Raw genomic sequence first — 23,259 nt, forward strand, 5'->3', positions numbered from 1 at the left:
GGAGCCACAGCCACAGGAGGTTCGGCTGTAATAGAATATACCTGTGCCAGCCAGTGTGGGAGCCACAGCCACAGGAGGTTCGGCTATAATAGAATATACCTGTGCCAGCCAGTGTGGGAGCCACAGCCACAGGAGGCTACTGGGCACTTGGAGTGTGTGAGTGTGACTTATTAACTGAATTTTACATTTTTATTCTAAGTCATTTAAATTTAAACCAGTGCCCCCCTGCCCTGTGACTCATAGCTGCTGTGTTGGACACGACTACCCTAGATGGACTAAATGTTTGTTTAATGTTCCATAGTAGGCTTTAGAGTCCACTCTGATTCTGACATTTGGTTTTCTTGGTTTTTTTTTTTTTTAATTTATCACTAAATTTAAAAATATGAACATTAAAATCTCCTCTTTTTTGTTGTACAGATTACAGATTTTTCCTTCTTTGTGCTGTTTTAATAGGGACATCTCTCCTCGGGGAGAGGAATTTGAACAGGACACTAAAAATACAAAGTAGGCCAAATTAGAGAAGAATAAGGGTTTTTTTTGGAAGTTCTCTTGTCTTGCACAACCATTTAAGTAAACTGAGCCATTGCTGACACCACACGTGGGCTCTTCTGTCAGCTTCACAGTGTTCCTTTAACCAGGTTTTGGATTTTTGTCAAAACTAACAATTTAAATTTGCAATTCAGTTTTCTGTTATAAGTAATTGCTGTTTGTAAATGAGACTAATTTCTCTTTGAATTTACGGTACAAATAATGTAATTTAGAGTTACAGATCTCTTGATCCTCTGGGTGCAGGCAAAATAAATGTAGTATCGAATGCGGATCTGGGCAGGATTTTTCTATGAATCTTAAAATATGTGCTTTGTGAAACTGGGTTAAGTTATTTTAGCAACTATAAATAGTCACTTGGTAATTAGGTGTTTGGGTTTATTTGTTATAATTGAGTGCTTATTAAAGTTCAGCTGTTTTTTTTTTTACCCCATAGATCAGAAGCTTTTATAGGCCAAGTGATAAGATACATCCTCTGCAGCTCATTCGCTGATTATGACTCATTACAGATGATGGATGACCTCCTAAACTTTTAAATTTCTGTTTGCTTGTAGAGAGCGACAATTCTCACCTTGCAGTCGGGCCTGCTCCAAAATTCTGGAGCCGTCTTGTATAATAACCCCTTACAGTCGATCACGTTGTGCGGGGGAGAAACGATAACGGGGCACGCTGCCCCTGCCAGACATGAATGGCATTTGGTCTGCTCTGCTTATCTCTCTGCGCCAGGATTCCTCCCCGTTTTCTAGGCAGAGCTTCTGCACGTCGTGACATCAGGGCCTCATCCGGGTGTGAGTTTCCGCAGAAACAGCCCCGTGTCTGGTCACGGAGGGTGTGATGGCCTTCCCAGAGCCTTCCCGGGACCATGGCGTCTGCCGTGTCCGGCGCTGGCAGAGGCGATGGTCTCTGTCGGGACCGCACGGCGTCTGCCCGTCTCCGGCACTGGCAGAGGCGATGCTCTCTGTCGGGACCGCGCGGGGTCTGCCGTGTCCGGCGCTGGCAGAGCTGAAGCTCTCTGTCGGTGCTCGGGTGTGGCCAGGGTGAGGGGCAGGTGTGCCCCTGTGAGTGGCCGGATCCAGAGGGCACAGGGTGACCAGGGCGGTCTGGTTGTTTGGAGACTCCCTTTTAATTTTATCCTCATCCTTTTGAAGAAGAGAAAATTAGTCATTTGTTTCTTTGGGGTCACGATTGGTGTTTTATAAACATCTGTGCTATGTCTCTTTAGTCGTGTCTGACTCTTTGTAACCCTATGGACTATGTGTAGCCCACCAGGCTCCTCTGTCCATGGGATTCTCTGTGCAAGAATACTGGAGTGGGATGCCACCTCCTCCAGGGGATCTTACCGTCCCAGGAATCGAACCCAAGTCTCTTATGTCTCCTGCGTTGGCAGGCAGGGGAGGCACATCCCCGTCCCAGGGATCGAACCCAAGTCTCTCGTGTCTCCCGCGTTGGCAGGCAGGGGAGGCACAGATGTGTGGAATTTTCTTTGTCACTCCATCTTTCTCCAGCCACCCCCCCACCTCCTAGTCTAGTTTGAGCCTCCTTAGTTATGCATACTTTCTATTTGCCTTTTTCACATGATCCAACAACAAGTACGTTTTAAAATTCATTCAAGTTGAATGAATGGCCAGTGAGAAGAGACTGCTTTTGTATAATAACAAGATTAATACCTTGGCTCAAGGGACATAACATTTTAGTAAAATTGAAATTCGTATAGTTACCCTAGCTGTGCTCTCCACCTCTGGCTTCCTTATAAAAATGTCTGGGTAAAATACTGGCGGGCCTCTCCAGCCATTATTTCCGTCCGAGTTACGCGGCCTGACCCCGCACTCGCTCGGGGTTGTGAAGTTGGGCCAGGTCTCCTGGCTCCTGTCTCATCAGCTCGTGCGACTGTTGGAGGTGAAGTGCTGGTGCTGGCTGTCTCTGTGGACCGGGTATTTCTGGGGAAAAATACAGGGAGAAATTTCCTCCCCAAGCAGTGTTTTGTATTGCTTTACATACACTCATGTATAATCTGCCCCCTTTCCCCTTTTAATTACTCCCCTCTAATGTGCTGGTCTTGATGGCCTTGCATTTCCCTTTTCGTCGGCTGGAGAGACCTATTGGGGTAGAAGCTATGGAGACGATCTTCTGAGTGGCTCCTGATTTTAAATAGGAGGTGCCCCATCTCTAGTCTGATTTATAATGTGATAGAAAGCTGCTGATAAAGTGATAGGCCAGCTGACGCTAATCTTAATTTATGATCTATTTAACCTTTTTATTTCCCAGCAACAGCTCACACCCCTCTCCCCAGCCCTGGATCTCTGTACCAACACTTTTTAGAGGCAAATATGCAGCGTCATGGTTCTGAACCCGAGGTCGCAGGAGGGGTTTACACTGGGGACGCTAATGCCTGTCCACCAGGCTTCCCCACCCAGGGCAGTTGGGGTGATACAGGCCTGCAGACGCCTCTCACCCTAAGGGCTCCCGTCTCCCTGTTTCTGAACGGCCAGGTCTTCAGGGTCAGGATAGACCTTGCATGCACATGGGTGTCAGTGGAGTCGGGGGGCTTTTTTGACTTTTTATTTTGAATAACTTTAGCGTCGTTTCTGTACCCCGTCCATCTAGTTTTGCATAGTGTTACTGTCTTCCATGGCCCTAGTACATAACTTTATGCAGTTCCCACAGCCAGGGAATTAATGTACAAGGTATTAGCATATTAATCAGCATTAATTAGTGTTGTGTGATACTGTAAGCCTTGTTTGAATTCCAGCACTGTTTCCACTCATGTCCTTTTTCTGTTCTGCCGTCCAGTCCAAGACCCCACACGGCATTCCGTCGTCATGGCTCCCCCTTGTCTAGTTCATGGGGTCCCTCTCTCCTTCTTTTTGTGACCTGGACACTTTGGAAGAAGACCAGTCAGTTATACAGTGGAATGTCTCTCCTTTGGGTTTGTGATGTGCTCTCTTGATTAGATCGAAGTTCACATTTTTGGTGAGGAAAGCGCAGAGATGAGGACTCCGGCGAGGCATCACAGCACGTGTGGTGTCCAGGTGACGCGAAGCACGGGCGTGGGGTGAAGTTGGCGTTGCTCGAGTTTCTCCAGCTGTAGCGTTACAGTGTCCTTCTCTGCAGCTGACACCTTGAGGGAGGTGTTGTGAGGCCGTGCACACACCCCGGCTCTCAGCTTTCACCTGCTAGGTTCGTCATTCATTGCTGTATCTTGTCTGCAACAATTACTGCTGTGTTGTTGGCCTGATGACATGTGTCTCCTTCATTTTCTCTTCTTTTACTAATTGGAATTCTTGTGAGTGAAGAGCTCTCTGTTCTTTCCCGCTTACTGCTTTATTCACTGAACTATGTTAGTATGGACTCTTGGATATTTATTTTATGTCATGGGTTGCAGTCTGATACTACCATGACTTATTCTGTTAGTCACGTGGCCTTTGGACACCCCCTGAGATTAGCTCCTCTTTTTGACATGCTACCCTCTAGTACTTTTGGCCCCGCAGTGTAACCCAAGCTTATCTTGTGTTTTTCCTGCCCCAGTCCTGGATTTACCCACTTCTCCAGGGAGCCTCCATTCCTTTTCCTGGAATGTGAGGTTTAGAAGCCAAGGTCTGGGCGCTGCTGTGCTCCTTGCTGTCGAGGTGCTGGTGCTTCTGACCCCTGTGAGTGGGTGGAGCCAGGGCACGCGTGTGCACTGACCACGCACGCACATCAGGAGGCACTGCGTTTATTTCTGCCCCCCGTCACCTCTGTGTATATTAGAGCCTGTCAGTTCGCCCTGGCACCTGCAGGTTGAGTCCAGCCCGACAGAGTGCAGTTCCGCCACCACCTGTCCCAGGCAGCGAGAAACCTGCGTCTTGTGATGGAAGCGCACTTACTCACTTATGGTTTTTCTTAAACAGACTCTGGTAAACCCGTGTCATCGTATTGGCTGTTGCTACCTCAGGGATCGCTTGGTACATGAAATCCCGTTTGTGAAGGAGGGTATTTCCTGTGCTTGCTTCACAAAATGTAGTCTGCAGAATTCATTTAATTACCTGTGTCAGTGTGGTTAGGAATTCAGGCTTCACCTGGACAGAAAATGAAGTCATTTTGTTTTCGAATAGATGGCATGCTTTCAGGTAAACTGACCAGCTAATTAGCTTATTGTCAAATATATAAAAGTCATACATTGAGAAGAAATAAAACAACAAAGGTCCTCTGATACTATTTTATATGAAAAATAGTAGTTACTTTTCATAGGATTCTCTATTAATTTAGGTTATTTTTGTTTTCTGTAAGCTTATTTTCTTTTCCCATTTTTGTCAAATTGGTACATTTTAACTAAATTCATGAATCTTTGTTGTAAACAGAAACATTGAAAATTAATTAGATAAACAAGAAAACCTTCTTCAAGGTCTGATTCTACATTAACATATTGGGGTCACACAGTATTCATACTTCAAGGTGTGGAAAATCAAGTGTTTTATTAAAATACTATATTGTTATTGTGGAGAAGGAAATGGCAACCCACTCCAGCGTTCTTGCCTGGAGAATCCCAGGGACGGGGGAGCCTGGTGGGCTGCCGTCTATGGGGTCGCACAGAGTCGGACACGACTGAAGCAACTTAGCAGCAGCAGCAGCTTTTTAATATAGGAGAAGGCAATGGCAACCCACTCCAGTACTCTTGCCTGGAAAATTCCATGGACGGAGGAGCCTGGTAGGCTGCAGTCCATGGGGTCACTAGGAGTTGGACACGACTGAGCGACTTCACTTTCACTTTTCACTTTCATGCATTGGAGGAGGAAATGGCAATCCAGTCCAGTGTTCTTGCCTGGAGAATCCCAGGGACGGGGGAGCCTGGTGGGCTGCCATCTATAGGGTCGCATAGAGTTGGATACGACTGAAGCGACTTAGCAGCAGCATATTATTATTGTTCACTTGCTAATTGTGTCCAGCTCTTTGTGACTCCATAAAATGCAGCACATCAGTCTTCCCTATCCATTCCTATCTTCTGGAGATATATATATATATATATAAAGTACTATATCAGTTCAGTCACTCAGTCATGTCTGACTCTTTGCGACCCCATGGACTGCAGCATGCCAGGATTCCCTGTCCATCACCAGCTCCTGGAGCTTACTCAAACTCATGCCCATCGAGTCGGTGATTCCATCCAACCATCTCATCCTCTGTCGTCCCCTTTTCCTCCTGCCCTCAATCTTTCCCAGCATCAGGGTCTTTTGCAATGAGTTAGTTCTTCGCATCAGGTGGCCAAAGTATTGGAGTTTCAGTTTCAGCATCAGTCCTTCCAATGAATATTCAGGACTGATATCTTTACAGATACTGTGTTATGTAGGATCTTACACATGATTCATGTTTCATGATTATTTTTTTTTCCTTTTACTGGAATTGAGTTTGCTGGTGGGAAAGGACCATAAAACTTAGCTGATGGAAATCAAACTTATTGTGAGTTTCATCAGATGAAGACTGAAAATTGGTGAGCACCTTTGGGCCATGTCTGGAAGCTGTTCTAGGAGGGCTGAAGCGTTTCCATGCCGGTGCCTGATTCCCACATACTCCTTCCTGCGTGGCTGCCAGGTCAGCGTGGGACCTGGAGACGTGGTAGGCCCTCCGTGGAGGCTCCTGTTCTGTGAGCCACCTGGATCCACAGGGGCTGTTCGGTGGTGTCTGTCACTGCAGAGTAGCTGAGCCTGTCCTTACTGGCACGGTGGGATGTGTCTGCGTCTGGGAGCCAGGTGCCAGTCCCACAGAAATCCAGGCCTTGAAGTGTGTTGGATTTGACCTTGAATACCACCTGCTACTTCTGTGCTGTGCCCTTGGGCTCGTTGCTCGCCTTCCCGATCTGTTTTCTCGTCTTCAAGTCATTTGCTCTACCTGAGGTTTGCTGGGAGGAGTGAATGAGACAATGTACGTAAAGCAGCTGGCGCAGTGCCAGGCATGTGCAGCTCATAAATTTCGTTCCTACCCAGCTAGACCTTTGGTATCCAATGCCATGGGGTCACCTATGTAAACGTGCAGAAGTGTTCTTTTTTGGGGTATTTGCTTTATTAAAAAGGAAACAGGTGATCACATGGTTATTTTCTTTTGCTCTATAAAAACGAGCTAAAGCAAGGTATGGTGAAGGCATGCCAGAGGTGTGGTGGGATGAGGTGGCTGTCTCTCCCTAAGGAAGGCTGCACCCCGGTCCTAAGGCCATTTGTCCCCCGTGTGACAAGTGAGGACTGGGCCACCTGCCTTCCTAAATGTGCTGAGCCCCACGCCACTTGGAATTGACTGAAGGAAAACCGCTGTGGGGACTCAAGGCTTTCTCCCTTTATTCTCATCTTTAAAATCAAGTTGTATTCTTTTTTTTTTTTAATGCAGTAGACTTTTTGGAGAAAATGAGACCTAGAGAACAGAGGTGGAGACCCGGCAGCACGACCACACAGGCAGCCGCACCCAAACAGAATAGAAATGCATGCAGGCAGGAAACGTGCTTTTTTCTTTATGATGCGACTACATATTTCATTTATGTTTAAAACTGAGCTGACGAATATGAGCACAGATGTTTAGGGTTACTGTGGAGTCATATTTGTTTATGTGCATGGACTGTATCTCACAGTTTAAAAGGGAGAGCAGTTAATGGTTTTGCCCGTGCTGCCTGGAAATTTTTCTTTTTTTTATTGTGCTCTAGCCTCTGTTCTTCAGGTGTGTAGCTATTTTCGTATTATGAAGGATGATGGATGAGGCTGGAAAGTTTCTTCAGAAGCACTTCTGATATTGTGCAATGCGCTTGGGGGTCAGCCACACTTGACTGATGCGTGATTTATCCCGTGTCCCTGCCACTTCCCGAGATAAAGCTGCTGTTTTATCAAAAATGCCAGCAACTGTGATTTAGAATTTATAAACCTCCATTTTCAAATAATTGTTCTGATTACTTTCTGCCTGGGCAATAAAATGATAAAGGTAATTGCACACAAATGTGAGATAGCACCAAAATACAATAAAATTAACCTGAATTAGCTTGACTTGTCGATGAGAAGTATTTTTGAAATGTAGTGTTGCAATAAGGGAGGGTGATATTATAGCTGGAAGGTGAGTTATTGCCTTAATGTAATACTCCTTGAAATTTAAAAAAGAGACTGTTTCTGTTGAGGGTGATTGTGCTTTTGAAATTAAGTTGAAGTGAATCTTATAATTGGCAACAATAATGCAGTTGGAAGGTAATATCTTTTATTGTGTTATGCCTAGTTGCATTGCCTTTTATTTAGCAGTTTCTGGCTTCAGCTCTTCTCTTACTCAGGTGGAAGCAGGCTTGGAATTCTGTCAGATCCAGGGGGCTCAGATGTTTTATTCTCTTTTTACACTGTCCCTCATCTGAAAGTTACAGGCTTAGATAAAATATTTGACTAAATCATTTAGACATCAAAGGTTAAGTGTTATTGTTAATTTTTTAATGAGTTTAAATAAAGTTCTTGTAAATGTGTTTTGCTCCCCTCTCTGCATCCATGTTGGCAGTCTCCCTAATGGCAACAGCGTCCAACCCACTGTCCCCGATTAAACACACACTTTATAACTTGCCCTTCAGAGTCTTGAGGTGAAATCCATGGGTCATATTTACCCACCCGTTCTACTTAGGAAGAACTTAGGATGTAAATAAGAGAACAGTAATTTATAATCAAGTTCTGTGTATTCAGAACAGAAAAGCTCAGGCAGTGCTTTTGGCAAAATGGTTGTCTGAGGAGGCCTTATAAATAGCTAAGAAAAGAGAAATAAAAGGCAAAGGAGAGGAGGAAAGATATATCCATCTGAATGCGGAGTTCCAAAGAATAGCAAGGAGAGATAAGAAAACCTTCTTCAGTGATCAGTGCAAAGAAATAGAGGAAAACAATAGAATGGGAAAGACTAGAGATCTCTTCAAGAAAATTAGAGATACCAAGGGAACATTTCATGCAAAGATGGGCACAATAAAGGACAGAAATGGTATGGACCTAACAGAAGCAGAAGATATTAAGAAGAGGTGGCAAGAATACACAGAAGAACTATACAAAAAAGATCTTCATGACCCAGATAGCCATGATGGTGTGATCACTCACCTAGAGCCAGACGTCCTGAAATACGAAGTCAAGTGGGCCTTAGGAAGCATCACTACAAACAAAGCTAGTGGAGGTGATGGAATTCCAGCTGAGCTATTTCAAATCCTAAAAGATGATGCTGTAAAAGTGCTGCACTCAATATGCCAACAAATTTGGAAAACTCAGCAGTGGCCATAGGACTGGAAAAGGTCAGTTTTCATTCTAATCCCAAAGAAAGGCAATGCCAAAGAATGTTCAAACTACCGCACAATTGCACTCATCTCACATGCTAGTAAAGTAATGCTCAACATTCTCCAAGCTAGGCTTCATCAATACATGAACTAAGAACTTGCAGATGTTCAAACTGGATTTAGAAACAGCAGAGGAACCAGAGATCAGTTTGCCTACCGGATCATAGAAAAAGTAAGAGAATTTCAGAAAAACATTTACTTCTGCTTCATTGACTATGCTAAAGCCTTTGACTGTGTAGATCATAACAAACTGTGGAAAATTCTTAAGGAAATGGGAATACCAGACCACCTTACCTGCCTCCTGAGAAATCTGTGTGCAGGTCAAGAAGCAACAGTTAGAACCAGACATGGAACAATGGACTAGTTCCAAATTGGGAAAGGAGTACATCAAGACTGTATATTGTCACCCTGCTTCTTTAACTTATATGCAGAGTACGTCGTGCGAAATACTGGACTGGATGAAGCACAAGCTGGAGTCAAGATTTCAGGGAGAAATATTAATAACGTCAGATATGCAGAAAGCAATAACTTTATAGCAGAAAGTGAAGAGGTACTAAAGAGCCTCTTGAACAAGGTGAAGGAGAAGTGAAAAACCTGGCTTACACTCAACATTCAAAAAACTATGATCATGGCATCTGGTCCCATCACTAAATGGCAAATAGATGGGGAAACAGACTTTTCTTGGGCTCCAAAATCACTGCAGATGGTGACTGCAGCCATGAAATTAAAAGACACTTGCTCCTTGGAAGAAAAGCTATGACCAACCTAGATAGTGAATTAAAAAGTACAGACCTTACTTTGCCGACAAAGGTCCGTCTAGTCAAAGCTGTAGTTTTTCCAGTAATCATGTATGGATGTGAGTGTTGGACCATAAAGAAAGCTGAAAGAATTGATGCTTTTGAACAGTGGTGCTGGAGAAGACTTTTGATCCAACCAGTCTATCCTAAAGGAAATCAGTCCTGAATATTCATTGGAAGGACTGCTGCTGAAGCTGAAACTCCAGTACTTTGGCCACCTGATGCGAAGAGCTGACTCATTGGAAAAAACCCTGATGCTGGGAAGGATTGAAGGCGGGAGAAGAGGATGACAAAGGGATGAGATGGTTGGATGGCATCACCGACTCGATGGACATGAGTTTGAGAAAGCTCCGAGAGATGGTGTTGGACACAGGGAAACCTGGCATGCCGCAGTCCATGGGGTTGCAAAGAGTCAGACACGACTGAGCAGCTGAACTGAACTGAGGGCTAGAAGCATGATGATGTCATCGGCCCCCCGTAAGTGCCCTCCTGATGGGGGTCTGCACCATCGCACCTCACGTGGGGCAGCAGACACCCAGGTTTCTGCATGAGTTGGGGGAGCATCTCTGTGGGCAGTGATTGCACCATGGGGCCTTTCACCACCATTCAGTTGTCTTTGTCCAGTCGAGGCTTGTGTAAGGGGTGAGGTTTCATTTTTTTCCCCCTCTTTCTCTGATTTGGTAATTTGTATGATATCCAGTGAAGATCATGGAAGACGCTTTGAGAAAAGGCCAGCTTGAGGAAGAATCGGACGGAGTTAACGTAACAGAGTTGCTGACTATGGGAGTCTAACACGGGTCTGCTGTGTCCCTAAAGAGAATGCAGAGTTGGGACAGGTAGGCCTGGGGAAAATAGAGACCATGGGATTTGCCCCAAAACAGAGCCAGTGGGAATCTTTCCAGAAGCAGTAAGTGGAATCTGGAAGATGTAAGTGAAATAAGGGGGTTCCGTGTTAGATGGGCATCTCTTGCTGGCCCTCTTTTGCACCAGTGGCCTTCCAGTCCTCTGACAGGCGGCATCCTGTTATCTTAGCCCGTTGGGCTCCCTTGGTTTAGATGAAAATGCAAACACAGTAATACAGAAGGGGCTTTGTGACCAGCCTAGCATGCCTTTCTGCGTCAAGATACGGGCCTGTAAGTATGAAATAGCAAGCAGTGTGCTTTAGTGTTATGTAATACTCCATTTGTATTATGATTTTTTTTTTAACACTTCGGGCTGAAGTTCGGGGGCTATAAAATTATCGTGGAGCTAATTTACATGGTTGTTCTTGGTCTTAAGAACTTGTGGGCACGTTCAAGCTGATTGTTCATTATTGAGGTGTAATTGAAATCACGTTATATTCATTTCAGGTTTACAACATGATGACGCTTGTGTGTGTCACTGAATCGTCACCACAGTAAGCCTCATTAACCTGTCACCACGGTCTTCTTTTTTTAAAGGGGCTGCGTTGCTTCTTGCCTGTGGCTGAGGGATCCCTTCTCTCCAGGGCTGCTGTTCTGGTTTTGCTTGCTCTTGCTCATGGTGTCTTATTTCTGCGTGTGTTCTGTTCTCTGATCGTACTGGATGTTATGATGGGAAGATTCTCCATTACTTGACCGTAAGAGTGACATGGAGCGTCAGGGGTTTGCGAAGGGGCAGTGGTGACCGCACCAGGGGCTGGGATCACTCACCTGTCTGGGGCCGAGCCCTGCCTTACCTGGCCCAGAAATTCCCAGCTGTTGTCAGTATCCCCTCATTAGACCAGTGGCTCTAACTGGGGGACGATTTTATTGCTTACCATTTTCTTTGTATCAGCTTAGTTTTAATTTAAACACCAGCTTCAGCCTTGTCCTAAGGAAGCCAGTGAGGACAAGAGTTTGTTACATAATCATTTACTTTTCTGTTACAGGTTAATTTATCTCATAGTTACAGACTTGCATCTCAGCTGATCTTACCCCAGCCCAGCACTCTAGTCAGAAGGCCCCTTCCCTCACCCATGGCGCTCTGGAAGAGTGGCTCTCGTGTCTTTGAGTGGTATCATCTGCATATCTGAGGTGGTTGATGTTTCTCCCACCCATCTTGATTCCAGCTTGTAACTTATCCAGCCCGGAATTTCTCGTCATGTGCTCAGCATATAGATTAAACAAACAGGGTGACAGCAGACAGCTCTGTCGTACTCCTTTCTCAGTCTTGAACCAATCTGTTGTTCCATACAGGGTTCTAATTGTTGCTTTTTTACCTGCATACAGATTTCTCAGGAGACAGGTGAGATGATCTGGTATTCTATCTTAAAGAAGATCTTTGTAAGAGCTTTCTGTAGTTTATTATGATCCACACAGTCAAAGGCTTTTCGATGGTGTAATGGATGAAACAGAGGTAGATGTTTTTTTTTTTTTTTTGAATTCCCTAGCTTTCTCCATGATCCAGTGAATGTTGGCACTTTGATCTCTGGTTCATCGTCCTTTTCTAAATCCAGCTTGGCCATCTGGAAGTTCTTGGTTTGCATAATGCTGAAGCCTAGCATGCAAGATTTTCAGCATGACCTTATGAGCATGGGAGATGAGTGCAATTGTCCGACGGTTAGCACATTCTTCTTGGGAACTGGGATGAGGATCTATCGAACTATAGTCCACACACCACTATGTTTCCTGCGTGGAAGAAGTGTATATGATAACTTTATAAGTAAGAGTTGGCTGGGATGCGGAGAAGCTGGAATGCTAGTGCATTGTGGGAATGTGAACTAGGAAACGGTCCGGTGGCTCCTTTCCAAGTCAGATGTAGAATTGTCATTGGCCCGGCAGTCCTGCTGCCCGGCGAGCGCCCGAAGCAAGCGCCCGAACAGCTGTGTGGACACCGCTGCCACCAGCACCACGCACAGCACTCAGACATTGCAAACAGCTCAGGTGTCTGTGGAGGAATGAACTGGTGAACCACAGAGTGCGGCTCTTCCCCACAATGAAGTGCTGCTCAGCCCTAAAAGGAAGGGAATGCCAGCACAGCATTCCACATGGATGAGGCTTGTAGTGAAACAAGCCAGACACAGCTGGCAAGAACTCTCGTCTCCATGATGGGCCTCGAGTCGTCACCTTTACAGAGATGAAAGTGTGCTGGTTTCCGGGGCTGGGGTAGGGGAGCTGGTGAAAGTGGGGTTTCTGTGGCAGATAATGAAGTTTGGTCTGGTTAGTGGTGACAGCTACATGATAACGTGAATGGATTTAATGACACTGAATTGTACTTTCACAAACGTCAAATCTAAAGATGTGTATTTTACCACGGTAGGAAGATGTATATCTGGTAACTTTTAAACAGTTTGGGATGTTGTATCTATCGCGCTTGGTCACTGGCTCATCCTGGGCCGCCCTAGTCTCCTGGACCCGCACCTTGGACACCATTCCTGGGCAGGAGGACGGCGCCCAGCACATCGCTGTCCCTCTGGGTGGGGGAGGTGGGTCATCAGGTGGCGTCTTCTTGGGATCCCTGGAGACCACAGGAGCCAATTCCAGAAACTGCCCCAGCCTTGGTGTTCAGTATAGGAAAAAACGAGAAAGAAACATCTTGACTTTGTCAAGAATGTCGTGAAACAAAGGAAGTTGACGGTGTTTCCATCAGGATGCTCGTCATCGCCCCAGTGAATACACGTGCGTGGTGTCTTTCTTCCGGAGGGGGCTCTTCCAGCCCTGCCCGTCTCACCTTGGGGTTGCTGTGTTCCAGGTCTTGTGGATAGTCTTGTAGAAAGGGAGAAAACTTTAAACGTTCTTTATAAATATTAGTTTGCTTGCTAATAGGTAGCATTCTTAGCATTCAAAGTAGTAAATTATCAAAGTTAAAAGTTAATTATATTTTACTCTGTTACAGTCTCGATTTTTCTTTTAATTCAAGTTACCCTTGAAATTAACTTGACAGATTGATAAGATATTCATCTGTGAATATTATCTGAAGCAATCTGTTGTAACTTAGATAAAATGTATCAGCTAAATTTTGTAGTGAGAAGTTTTACATTTTTGAAATAGACAATAGAGATTTTTCCTCATAGTGGTGGGAATATTCGACAGAGATGATTACATCAATCAATTATTTGAACAAAGATTGGGTATAGCTTACATATGATTTTGTAATAATCCCTATTTCCAAGGAAAAATATTTGCAGAGTACTTACTCATTGTGTCATTTGTAGATAAATTGGTTATGAGTTGGTCTTTGTTTTTATTGAAACATAGATTCTGTGTGTAAATGTGGATTTTAGGTATATCTTCTCTATGTGTATCACAAGTGTCTGAAATCAGAGAACTTGAGCAAAATGATTTTTCTATATTAAACAATGAATTTCATTTGAACCTGGTTTGATCCCACAGCTTCATCCTCATTTTCCTCCAGTGCATAGATCTCAGTACCCAGAGATGGCCTTGTCCTGGGCTGGCCCGTGTGGCCCAGCACTTCTGAGCCGGGTCAGTCCCGGGATGTAGTCTGACTCTAACCCTTTCCCAGCCTGCTGACTTGGTGCGGGAGAGACAGGGGACCTGCTCCTTCTTTGCTGGGGGAGGGGAGGGGGGTTAACTCTGGACCAGAGGGATAAGGGAGGCTCAGAGACTTGGCTGCATTGTGGCCTGTCGTCTTTTCTGGGAGGACACGTGTGCAGGGCAAACTCACACGCAGGCAGAGGCGGTTTGGCTGCCCCGCAGGCCAGCAGCCTTGCCTTGATTTTCTAAGGGGCCATGGGTAATGTTGCCTGACCCACAGGTAGCCCCGACTATCTCATCAGTCCGCATGGTATCCCCATCACAGAGGAGGGCATGGGACTGGAGAGGTTGCCAAGGGCCCGCTCTGCATTTCTCTCTCCAGGCCCAACTGTCTCACCAGCACCCTGCGGAAAGCATGTTCCCAAATGGAACCCGTGGCCCCACAGACTGGGACTGGTGCTGAGTGGGTGTCTCTCTTCAGGTTTTCCACGGAGTCTTCCTCCAGCTTCCTAGAAGGATGGATCGTTTCTCTGTCACCTACACTGAGGATGGGACCCTGTGCAGAGGACACTTGGGCAGAAGGAGTGTGGTTCCTGCACCCTCCTGCCTGCCTCATGGGGCAACGTCTGACATGTCTGTGGCTTCAGCCCTACCATTGGAAGGTCTGATGCTGAAGCTCCAATACTTTGGCCACCTGATGGGAGGAGCTGACTCATCGGGAAAGTCCCTGATGCTGGGAAAGATTGAAGGCCGGAGGAGAAGGGGACGATAGAGGATGAGATGATTGGATGGCATCACTGACTCAATGGACGAGTTTGAGTGAACTCCAGGAGATGGTGAAGGACAGGGAGGGCTGGCGTGCTGCAGTCCATGCGGTCGCAAAGAGTTGGACTCGACTGACCGACTGAACAACAACATCCCCTTGCAGGGCGTCCCCTTTGCCTCCTCATGGCCAAGGCCGGTTTCCTGTGCTGAATCTCAGGCTGGAGATCACTGTGGTCACGTGGTGTGAGCTGGTGCTGGCGCTGGGTGCTACCCCTGGGCACAGAACCATTACAGAGACTGGTGTCAGTGCTCTGTCTCGATACCCTGTTGATAAGGTAGAAAACAAACCCCCTTACTCGGTGAATTCTATTGAGTACCATCTTCCTTTGGACAGCGTTTAACTCTGTTTACTTCTTAATGGATGAAATATATGAAGATACTTTCTAAATTTTAAAGTACCAAACACACATGGGAAAAAGGCCAAGGGTGTATGATACCAGCTTACATGCTTTGTTGAGGGTCGTAGCTCTGTGCAGTCTTTTCTGCAGGGAGATCCTGCCTGATTCTCTGAATCCCTTCACCGACTGTCCAGTGCTCCACCTGAGGCCGTGCTGACTGACAGGTCACTATGATGTCATCTTTCTGTAAGCCCTGGACTGCTATCAGTTATGTTTTAAATGTTGTAATTAAGAGTTTGAGACTACTCAGCTGTCTGTGAGGGGAAGAACCTATCTCCTTCTCCAGAGAGATAATTAATTCTTAGAGTATATGGTTTTTGAAGAATTTACTGTAAGATAAAAGACTAGTATTTTATTCTTGCATTTATTAGTATTTAATCAAATGGAAAGTGCACTTTTGGTCTGGAAATCTTGGCTTCAGCCATGGGATTAGACTGAATTATTGTTTAAAGAGTAAAAGGTATAGAATTATATGTTCAAGTTATCAAGCCACTGATAGGTTTTGGGCATAATGTAGCTAATTTAGAACATAAAATTTCCTGCCTTGGGTTAATCGTTCAGCAGCAGCAGTGTGCGTGTCTGTGGCTGCTTGGCCTTGCGGTGGGGATGGTGTCTGCCCCTCCAAGAGCCTTGTGCCATCAAGGCTGGCTCATTCTTGGCTGCCGGAGCGTATCTGGAACATAAGACTCTTCCATTTGGGATACAAGTCATCAATCACAGTGCGCTTCTCACCCAAGAATCCTTCACCGCAGAAACAGTCTGCAATGGATTCTTTATTAGGGATAAAGAGGCCCTAAGCCTGTGGTCCTTGGTGGTGGCCAGACTTAGCACTCCTGAAGACCTAGTGGCTGGTTTTTCTAAGCCAGTACTTAAGAAATGCCAGAGAACTTTGGTACCTACTTCTTGCTCGAGGTTGTACTGTCAGAGACGGGGGGTGAGCATATGCGATCAAAGTGGATCTTGTGATTTGTTTATTAGCAGGTGGGAGAGAAGGATCCCACAGGACAAAACCTGGGACAGTCTGATAATCACTTACGTACTTTGAGGTCAGGAGGTGGCAGACTTTTCCTAAAATAAACTGTATGGTAAATGTTGCTGGCTTTGCAGGCTGTATGGTCCTATCACAACTACAGCTGACCCTTCAACAACATGGGGCTTAGGGACACCCCCACCCCCCATCCCCCATCCCACACAGTTGAAAATCCAGGCATAATTTATAGTCAGCCCTCCATATCATGGTTCTGCATTCACCATTTCCACCAACCAAGGGTTGTGCAGCCCTATAGCATTTACTATTGAAAAAAATCCGCATATAAGTGGATCCACATGGTTCAAATCAATGTTATTCAAGGGTCAGCTGTACTCACTAGAGCTTCTGTAGACAACACAGAATGAGCCTGGCTACATTCTACTGAAACTATTTATAGACTCTTAAATGTGAATTTCATGTCATTTTCGCACATCCTGAAGTGTTTTTATTTGGACTTTCCCCAACCATTTAAAAATGCCCTGCACCCTGCCGGCCCCAGGCCCCAGTCATCGTCAGGTACACAGTCTCTTCCCCCACACATGTCCCTGCTCTTTACTCTCAGCCCTTCTTGGTGTTGAGCACCTTGCCTCATTTTCGGAATGCACTGGGAAATGATGCTTTTGAACTGTGGTGTTGAGAGGACTCTTGAGAGTCCCTTGAACTGCAAGGAGATCCAACCAGTCTGTTCTAAAGGAGATCAGTCGTGGGATTTCTTTGGAAGGAATGATGCTAAAGCTGAAACTCCAGTACTTTGGCCACCTCATGCGAAGAGTTGACTCATTGGAAAAGACTCTGACGCTGGGAGGGATTGGGGGCAGGAGGAGAAGGGGACGATGGAGGATGACGTGGCTGGATGGCATCACCGACTCGATGGACCTGAGTTTGAGTGAACTCCGGGAGTTGGTGATGGACAGGGAGGCCTGCTACTGCTACTGCCAAGTCACTTCAGTCATGTCCGACTCTGTGCGACCCCATAGACAGCCCACCAGGCTCCCCCATCCCTGGGATTCTCCAGGCAAGAACACTGGAGTGGGTTGCCATTTCCTTCTCCAATGCGTGAAAGTGAAAAGTAAAAGTGAAGTCGCTCAGTCGTGCCCGACTCCTAGCGACCCCATGGACTGCAGCCTACCAGGCTCCTCTGCCCATGGGATTTTCCAGGCAATAGTACTGGAGTGGGGTGCCATTGCCTTCCCTGCAGGGAGGTCTGGCGTGCTGCAATTCATGGGGCTGCAAAGAGTCAGACATGCCTGAGCAACTGAACTGAACTGAACCCGGGAAAGGCTGATGAAGGGTGGAGTCAGGGAGTAATTGTCTGCATCTGGTCAGTGGGTCCTGGCGGAACCCTCACTTTGGGCAGGGCTATTTCTATCGGCCTCCCCAAGAGCCACCGTCGATCCGTCTTCCAGGTGTGGAGTGTGCTTCCTGGCTGTTTGCTGGAGCCGTCTCTTGAGGATTTCGGTGGAGCCTGTTATGGAGTCTGGATCTAACTGTACTCACTGCGCTGTATGAATCAGTGCAAACAGGGATTGGGTTATTGAACCAGGGGACAGAATTATAGTGAGTCCCCTGTGGAGGCTAATTACATCAGCAACACAAAAAGCACGTGTTTATAACATAGAGGTTCTATCCACACACAGGTAGGAAACTTTATTGACTAGAACGTCTTTCTCCTGGCTTGATTGCAGACAAACCTCTGATACTTTGATACTCTGGGGTTCTTCGGGGGTGAGGACGATTCTGATTCACATCTTGCTGTCAGGAAGACAAGTGTGAGAGCTTTGCACTTCCCCGCCAGCCCTGCTGGCCCAGCTCTGCGGTGGCTGCAGCCAGTGGCCTGTCCTGTCCCGCTCTGCAGCAGGCATCTCTTGGGTTTGGCTGCTTTGCCAGATTGAAAAGTGTTTCTCTCAGATCTTCCCACCTGTTCTCACATGTTTCTTATTCTCTTAAGTCAGTTAAACTTTGCCCAACTGTAGGGGTGGATAAAGAATGAGGTTATTTTCTGCTACGACATATTTAAGCTGAAGCTTCCCAAGACATCACAGTTGTCTTGAGACGTGACACTTCATTGTGAGCACCAGCCTGCCAGCCTCTGCTGCTCCGTGACAGGCTGTCACCGCAGAGCCCGGGACTGAGTTGGTGCCTCAAGTTGGGGAACATCTTCAGGTTGTGAGGCGGGAGCTGTCGGCAGTGTGGGCTGAGGACCCAGGGGTGACCCGGGCCAGAGCCCCCCCGTCGTCAGACCTCCGCACCACTACTTTCCTGGCGGATGTGCACACAAGCAGTCCTAACAGTAGTTAAAAGTTAGGGAAAAGGTGGCATTTTTTCATTTTTTTTCTTCATAGTAAATTATAAGCAGCTCATTCTCTGTCCTTACTGACGTTCCATGCCGTGACTGACGTGGGGATGCTCTGAGATTTGGGGAGTCAGGGGCTCAGGTGTCAGCCCGTGGCTGGGATCCTGTGGCTGATGTGGCTCCCTGCCCACCGGGCCACATTCTGTGCACAGGGCACCGTGGCTCCGGGTCCGCGTGGGACTCAGGGTTCACATAAGTAGCTTGAGTCCTCACGGGGACTTGAGGTACCTGTGAGACTCGGGGGTTTCCTCAGGACTCAGGCTTCCTGCGAGATTTCGGGATCCACAGTGGACTCGGGATTCCCTTGGGACTCAGGGTTCCCGTGGGACTAGGAGTTCGCGCGAGACTCTGGGTCCCGGGCGGGGGGGGACGCAGATATCACGCGAGATGTGGTGTTCCCGCGGAACTCAGGTTCCCGTGAGAATTGGGGTTCTTATGAGACCTGGGGTTTCCTCGGGACTCGGGGTTCCCACGAGACTCGGGGTTCCCGGCGCTGTGGAGTCGACCGCTCTCCCTGAGGTGAGTGCCCGGAAGCCCGAGGGGCGTCGTCGTGTAACAGCGTCGGATGCGCCTTCTAGGTTAAAGGGAGAGACCAGTCAGCCTTGAGCGCAAGGAGCTGTGGAGGGGGGCGTTCGGCGGCAGGGTCCGCCGTGCGCGGCGCCTCCCCCAGGACGGCTGCGGTCAGCAGCGGGGTGTCCCGCAACGCTGCCCTGGGAGGCCGGCTCCTGTGCGCCCACAGCCCTGGGGGGCCTCCCCGCCGTGGCCGTTGCTCCCACCTCAGGAGCCCCCAGGGGTGTCGTGCCGCTTCTGGAGCGGCGAGGGGACCTGGGACCGGGCGTGAGTGGCCGCTCAGGGTCACCTGCAACCTCCCTCCCGCTTCTCGGGGCCCTGGCGTGCGGGGCTGAGTCGGCCAGACTCAGGCCGCGTGGGACCCCGAGGACCAGGCGGCAGGCTCGGCCGCGCGGAGACCTGCGGTGCGCGTGCTGCCCTCTGGCGCGTAGTGTCCGCCCAGCGCTGCTCCCAGCCGAGCCCAGAGGCCCGGCCCGTTAGAGCAGAGGAGCAGCTGGAAGGAGGGGTCGTCCTGCAGAATTAAGACTTTCGGCCGTGTTTCCAAATCCTGCTCCAGTGGCTGTGGATGCAAAGTTCTCATCTTGGCTCTGACTCTCTGGGCTCCTCGCAGGAGGTCTGGGCCTCGGTCCTCCTTGTAGCCTGCTTCCTCTGATCATTGGTGCATCTGGCCTTCTGGCTCCTGGTACATTCGTTATTAAAGAATAGCTCTTCATAACCTGCTCAAACGAACGCCTTGGAATGGAGCTTCTCCCATCTTTCACCCTAAGCCCCCTGAGAGGAGGAGGGCTGGGGGCAGTGGCTAGTGCTTCCCGGGTCTGGGAACCCAGCAAGTGGGAAACATCTTTGAAGTCTCCTTTTTCACCTTAATAAAAATGTGGTTTTCGTGTATCATTCTCATTTTGGTGTTCAGTTTTTCTTCCTTGAAATTAATCAGCTGGGCAGGTGTACAGCGTTTCACTTGTAGTTTTGTGTGGGTAGGCTCCCCTGTGTACCTGGAGAGTGTGTACACTCAGGTGTGAGCATGCTGCGACCCCAGCCTCTCACTTCACTGCTTTGTGTAGATTTGAGTCTGGTCTTCAGTGCTTTGATTAGTAGGAAAGCTTTGTAGGGAACATTTTTAATGGTTGTCGCTAATACACTTCTGAAAAGACCTTTATTGGTCTCACTGTAGATGGTTCTGGTATCATGCACCAATTTTTGGCAAGATGCAGAGGTATTTTAGCTAAACTGTTCGAATGGATATGTGTGCAGTAGTTGTCACTTTGGTATTGTACCTGGAAATATTTTTCAAAAATGCCTGAAGTTCCAAGAAATTTCTGGAGTAGTTTGTTAAGCTGTACATGTGTTAGTTTTCTGCACTTTCTCTGTGATCTGTTTCTTTTACACACACACACACACGAGTTTATATTCCAACTGCTTCCTAACTAATTTCTGTGTATTTGCACAAATTCACAACAGCCTTTGAGCTTCAGAACAGAAAAGCAGTTACCTTCCTGCGTGGTGTATACCTTAGTTTGCTAACAGGAACAAAAATGAAAACTTTAGAAAGGAAAACTGAGTTTTAAGTATAGTTTTAAAATGTAGATGGTGCCTCCTTTCTAGAAATGGTGGTTTTAAAGACCAGTGAACAAATTTCCTAAACGTCCCTCTAACACGGCAGCTCTGACAGGCAGGCATTTTCTCAGCTGTTTTTATAACATGCTGCTTGTAGCTGGGTTGTTCAGATGACTGGCGAATGCTTATTTAACAAGACGCACGTGTGTGTGATGCTGCGGGGCTGAGCTCCGCCCTGGCCCTGACTCCCCAACTGTTGTTGTGACGAGTATTCTTCAAGACCAAAGTGTGGTTAATCAGGATGGTGCTCTGCCACGCAGGGTCGGCTCCAGTGATGAGAATGAAAAAAAGCACAGATCGCGTGTTCTCAAAGTCTGTATATGCTGGGAACAGGCAGAGCGCAGTATGTATGGGACCCGCACACCAGTAGGTCTCATTTGAAAGCCTAGCCGGGTATCTGTGATGCAGAAACATACATGTCAGGGCCGTAGCAGAAGGCTTTGGGGTGATTTTTTTTTTTAATTATGAAGATAAACTTTATTTTTTAGAGCAGTTTCAGGTTCACAGCAAAGTTGAGCAGAAGGTACAGGGAGTTCCCATACACCCCTTGCCCCTCCCCACCATCACCCCCCACACACACATTGATAAGTTTGTCCTTTGTTTACGTCAGGGTGTACTCTCGGTGGTGCTCTGCACGGGTTTGGACAGCTGTGTTCAGTGTAATGTCCTGCATCCACCGCCACCGCAGCCTCCAGAACGGTTCCCCACCCCGGAAATCTGTGTTCTGCTGTTCCTCCCTCTCTCCCCCAACCCTGGGAACCACTGGCTTTTTTACTGTCTCCACATACTTGGAATCACAGAGTATGCAGTCTTTTCAGTCTTTTTTCACGTAGTAACATTCATCTAAGTTCCTTCCGTGTCTCCTCATGGCCTGATGCCACGTTTCTTCTTCACAGTGACTGATAGTCCATTGTCTCATGCAGCACTTCAGCCGCTCCCTGAGCGAGGGACATGTTGATTGCTTCCAGGCTTTAGCATTGTAATAAAGTGGCCATAAACATCCACTTGCAGGCTTTTGTATAGATGTGAAGTGATGTTTTGGCACAACTTCTGGATCTGTTCTAAATTTGATATACCAGGTGGCAGTGCCAGTATTTTGTTTGGTAAAATCATTTCAACCAAATTGAAGCTTTCTTCTTGGTTGTTAGGGCATAATTGAGCCATATTTTGACTCTTTTGGTGGAAAGTGACCTGATGAAATTCCACGGTGGAGACCCCGGCCTGGTGGCACTGTGAGCTGGGTCTTAGCCACGGGCCTGGGTTTTTCCCTGGTGTTTTCCTTCTTGACTCACACACCTGGCGGGGACCAGTCCTGTCCACTTTCTTCTCCACCCTCTTTGGCCAGGCTTATTAAGAAGTGATCGGTAGGCGTATTTTCTCTCTCGTAGGGGTTTGACACGTTTTTTTCCTAGTTAAAAGAATCCCTCACACCTGATTGTTAGGTGGGCTGATCTTGAGTAACGAGGACAAAGGTGCTTCCCTGATGCCTTTTTTCTTATCCTCTGTTCAGCAGGGTGATTGTAAAACTGGTCATCTTTTCATGATGACTTTGTTGATGTCAGAAGGAGCTGGAGCTGGGTTGCTGGTCATCTTTTCGTGATGGCTTTATTGATGTCAGAAGGAGCTGCAGCTGAGTTGCGCCCCTTTCCTACATCAGTCCTCAGTGCCAGCGGGCTCCCACTTCACACACGTAGCAGATGGAAAGGCCGGGAGGCCTGAGATTGCGGCTCCTGGGGGGGCCTGAGCTCTGCTGTGGGCTGAGCACTGACTTGGGGGCGGCCTCAGGAGCACACGTCTGAGCTCCATGTTTGTGCACTGTGAGGAAGAAGGCAGGCAGGTTTTCTTTTTCCAGCCTCTCTCTGGTCATTTTCATTGTGCAGGATACCAATACTAGAAATGGTTAAAAGTGGAAGGTATAGGACTGTGAAGATGGTTCTGGAAGGACAGTGTTTAAACAGGCGTGGCTGGCCTGGAACGCTACAAGCAAAGGAGGAGGAAGACAGCTTGTTACTGGGTTTCTTGCTTTTGATATAGTGGGAACCCGGCCTCTGGCGCCAACTGCTTAATTCAGAACATTAAATACCATTCATGTTGAAAGGGAGATGAAACGAAATTCACTTAGTTTTTTCAGAGGTCTCCAAATAGCCATGAAAAATCAATTTTTTTCTGCCACCAATTAATGTCAGCCACTCTGTGGCTTTAGGTGGCTGCCATGATGATGCAGGGAGCTGGGCCTGCCAGGCCTCCAGGCTGGGGTCGCAGGCTTGTGCTTCACGGGAGTGGAAAGGGGGGCGGGCTGGCTGCTTAACCCCTTCTGTGTCCTGAACGTGGCCTGTGGTGCTGTCCGCCTAAAAGCGTGGGGTCGCGGGCTTGTGCTTCACGGGAGTGGAAAGCGGG

The 23,259-nt window shown here is 47.4% G+C and overlaps 1 protein-coding gene across 3 annotated transcripts in view; it reads left to right on the top strand.

Moving 5' to 3' along the window:
* MGMT (O-6-methylguanine-DNA methyltransferase) overlaps positions 1 to 23,259 on the top strand; it is a 276,471-nt gene that overhangs the window by 20,471 nt on the left and 232,741 nt on the right. Inside the window, exon 1 of one of the 3 annotated variants that reach the window (XM_024986115.2) lies at positions 19,095 to 19,197. The exons of the other annotated variants lie outside the window; for them this stretch is intronic. Coding sequence (XP_024841883.2) covers positions 19,114 to 19,197 — 84 coding nt within the window. The 5' untranslated portion in view covers positions 19,095 to 19,113. Of the gene's footprint in view, positions 1 to 19,094; positions 19,198 to 23,259 lie in introns of those variants that run through there. 3 annotated transcript variants of the gene reach the window in all.

Source organism: Bos taurus, chromosome 26, assembly GCF_002263795.3.
Source record: "Bos taurus isolate L1 Dominette 01449 registration number 42190680 breed Hereford chromosome 26, ARS-UCD2.0, whole genome shotgun sequence".
Classification (NCBI taxonomy): domain Eukaryota; kingdom Metazoa; phylum Chordata; class Mammalia; order Artiodactyla; family Bovidae; genus Bos; species Bos taurus.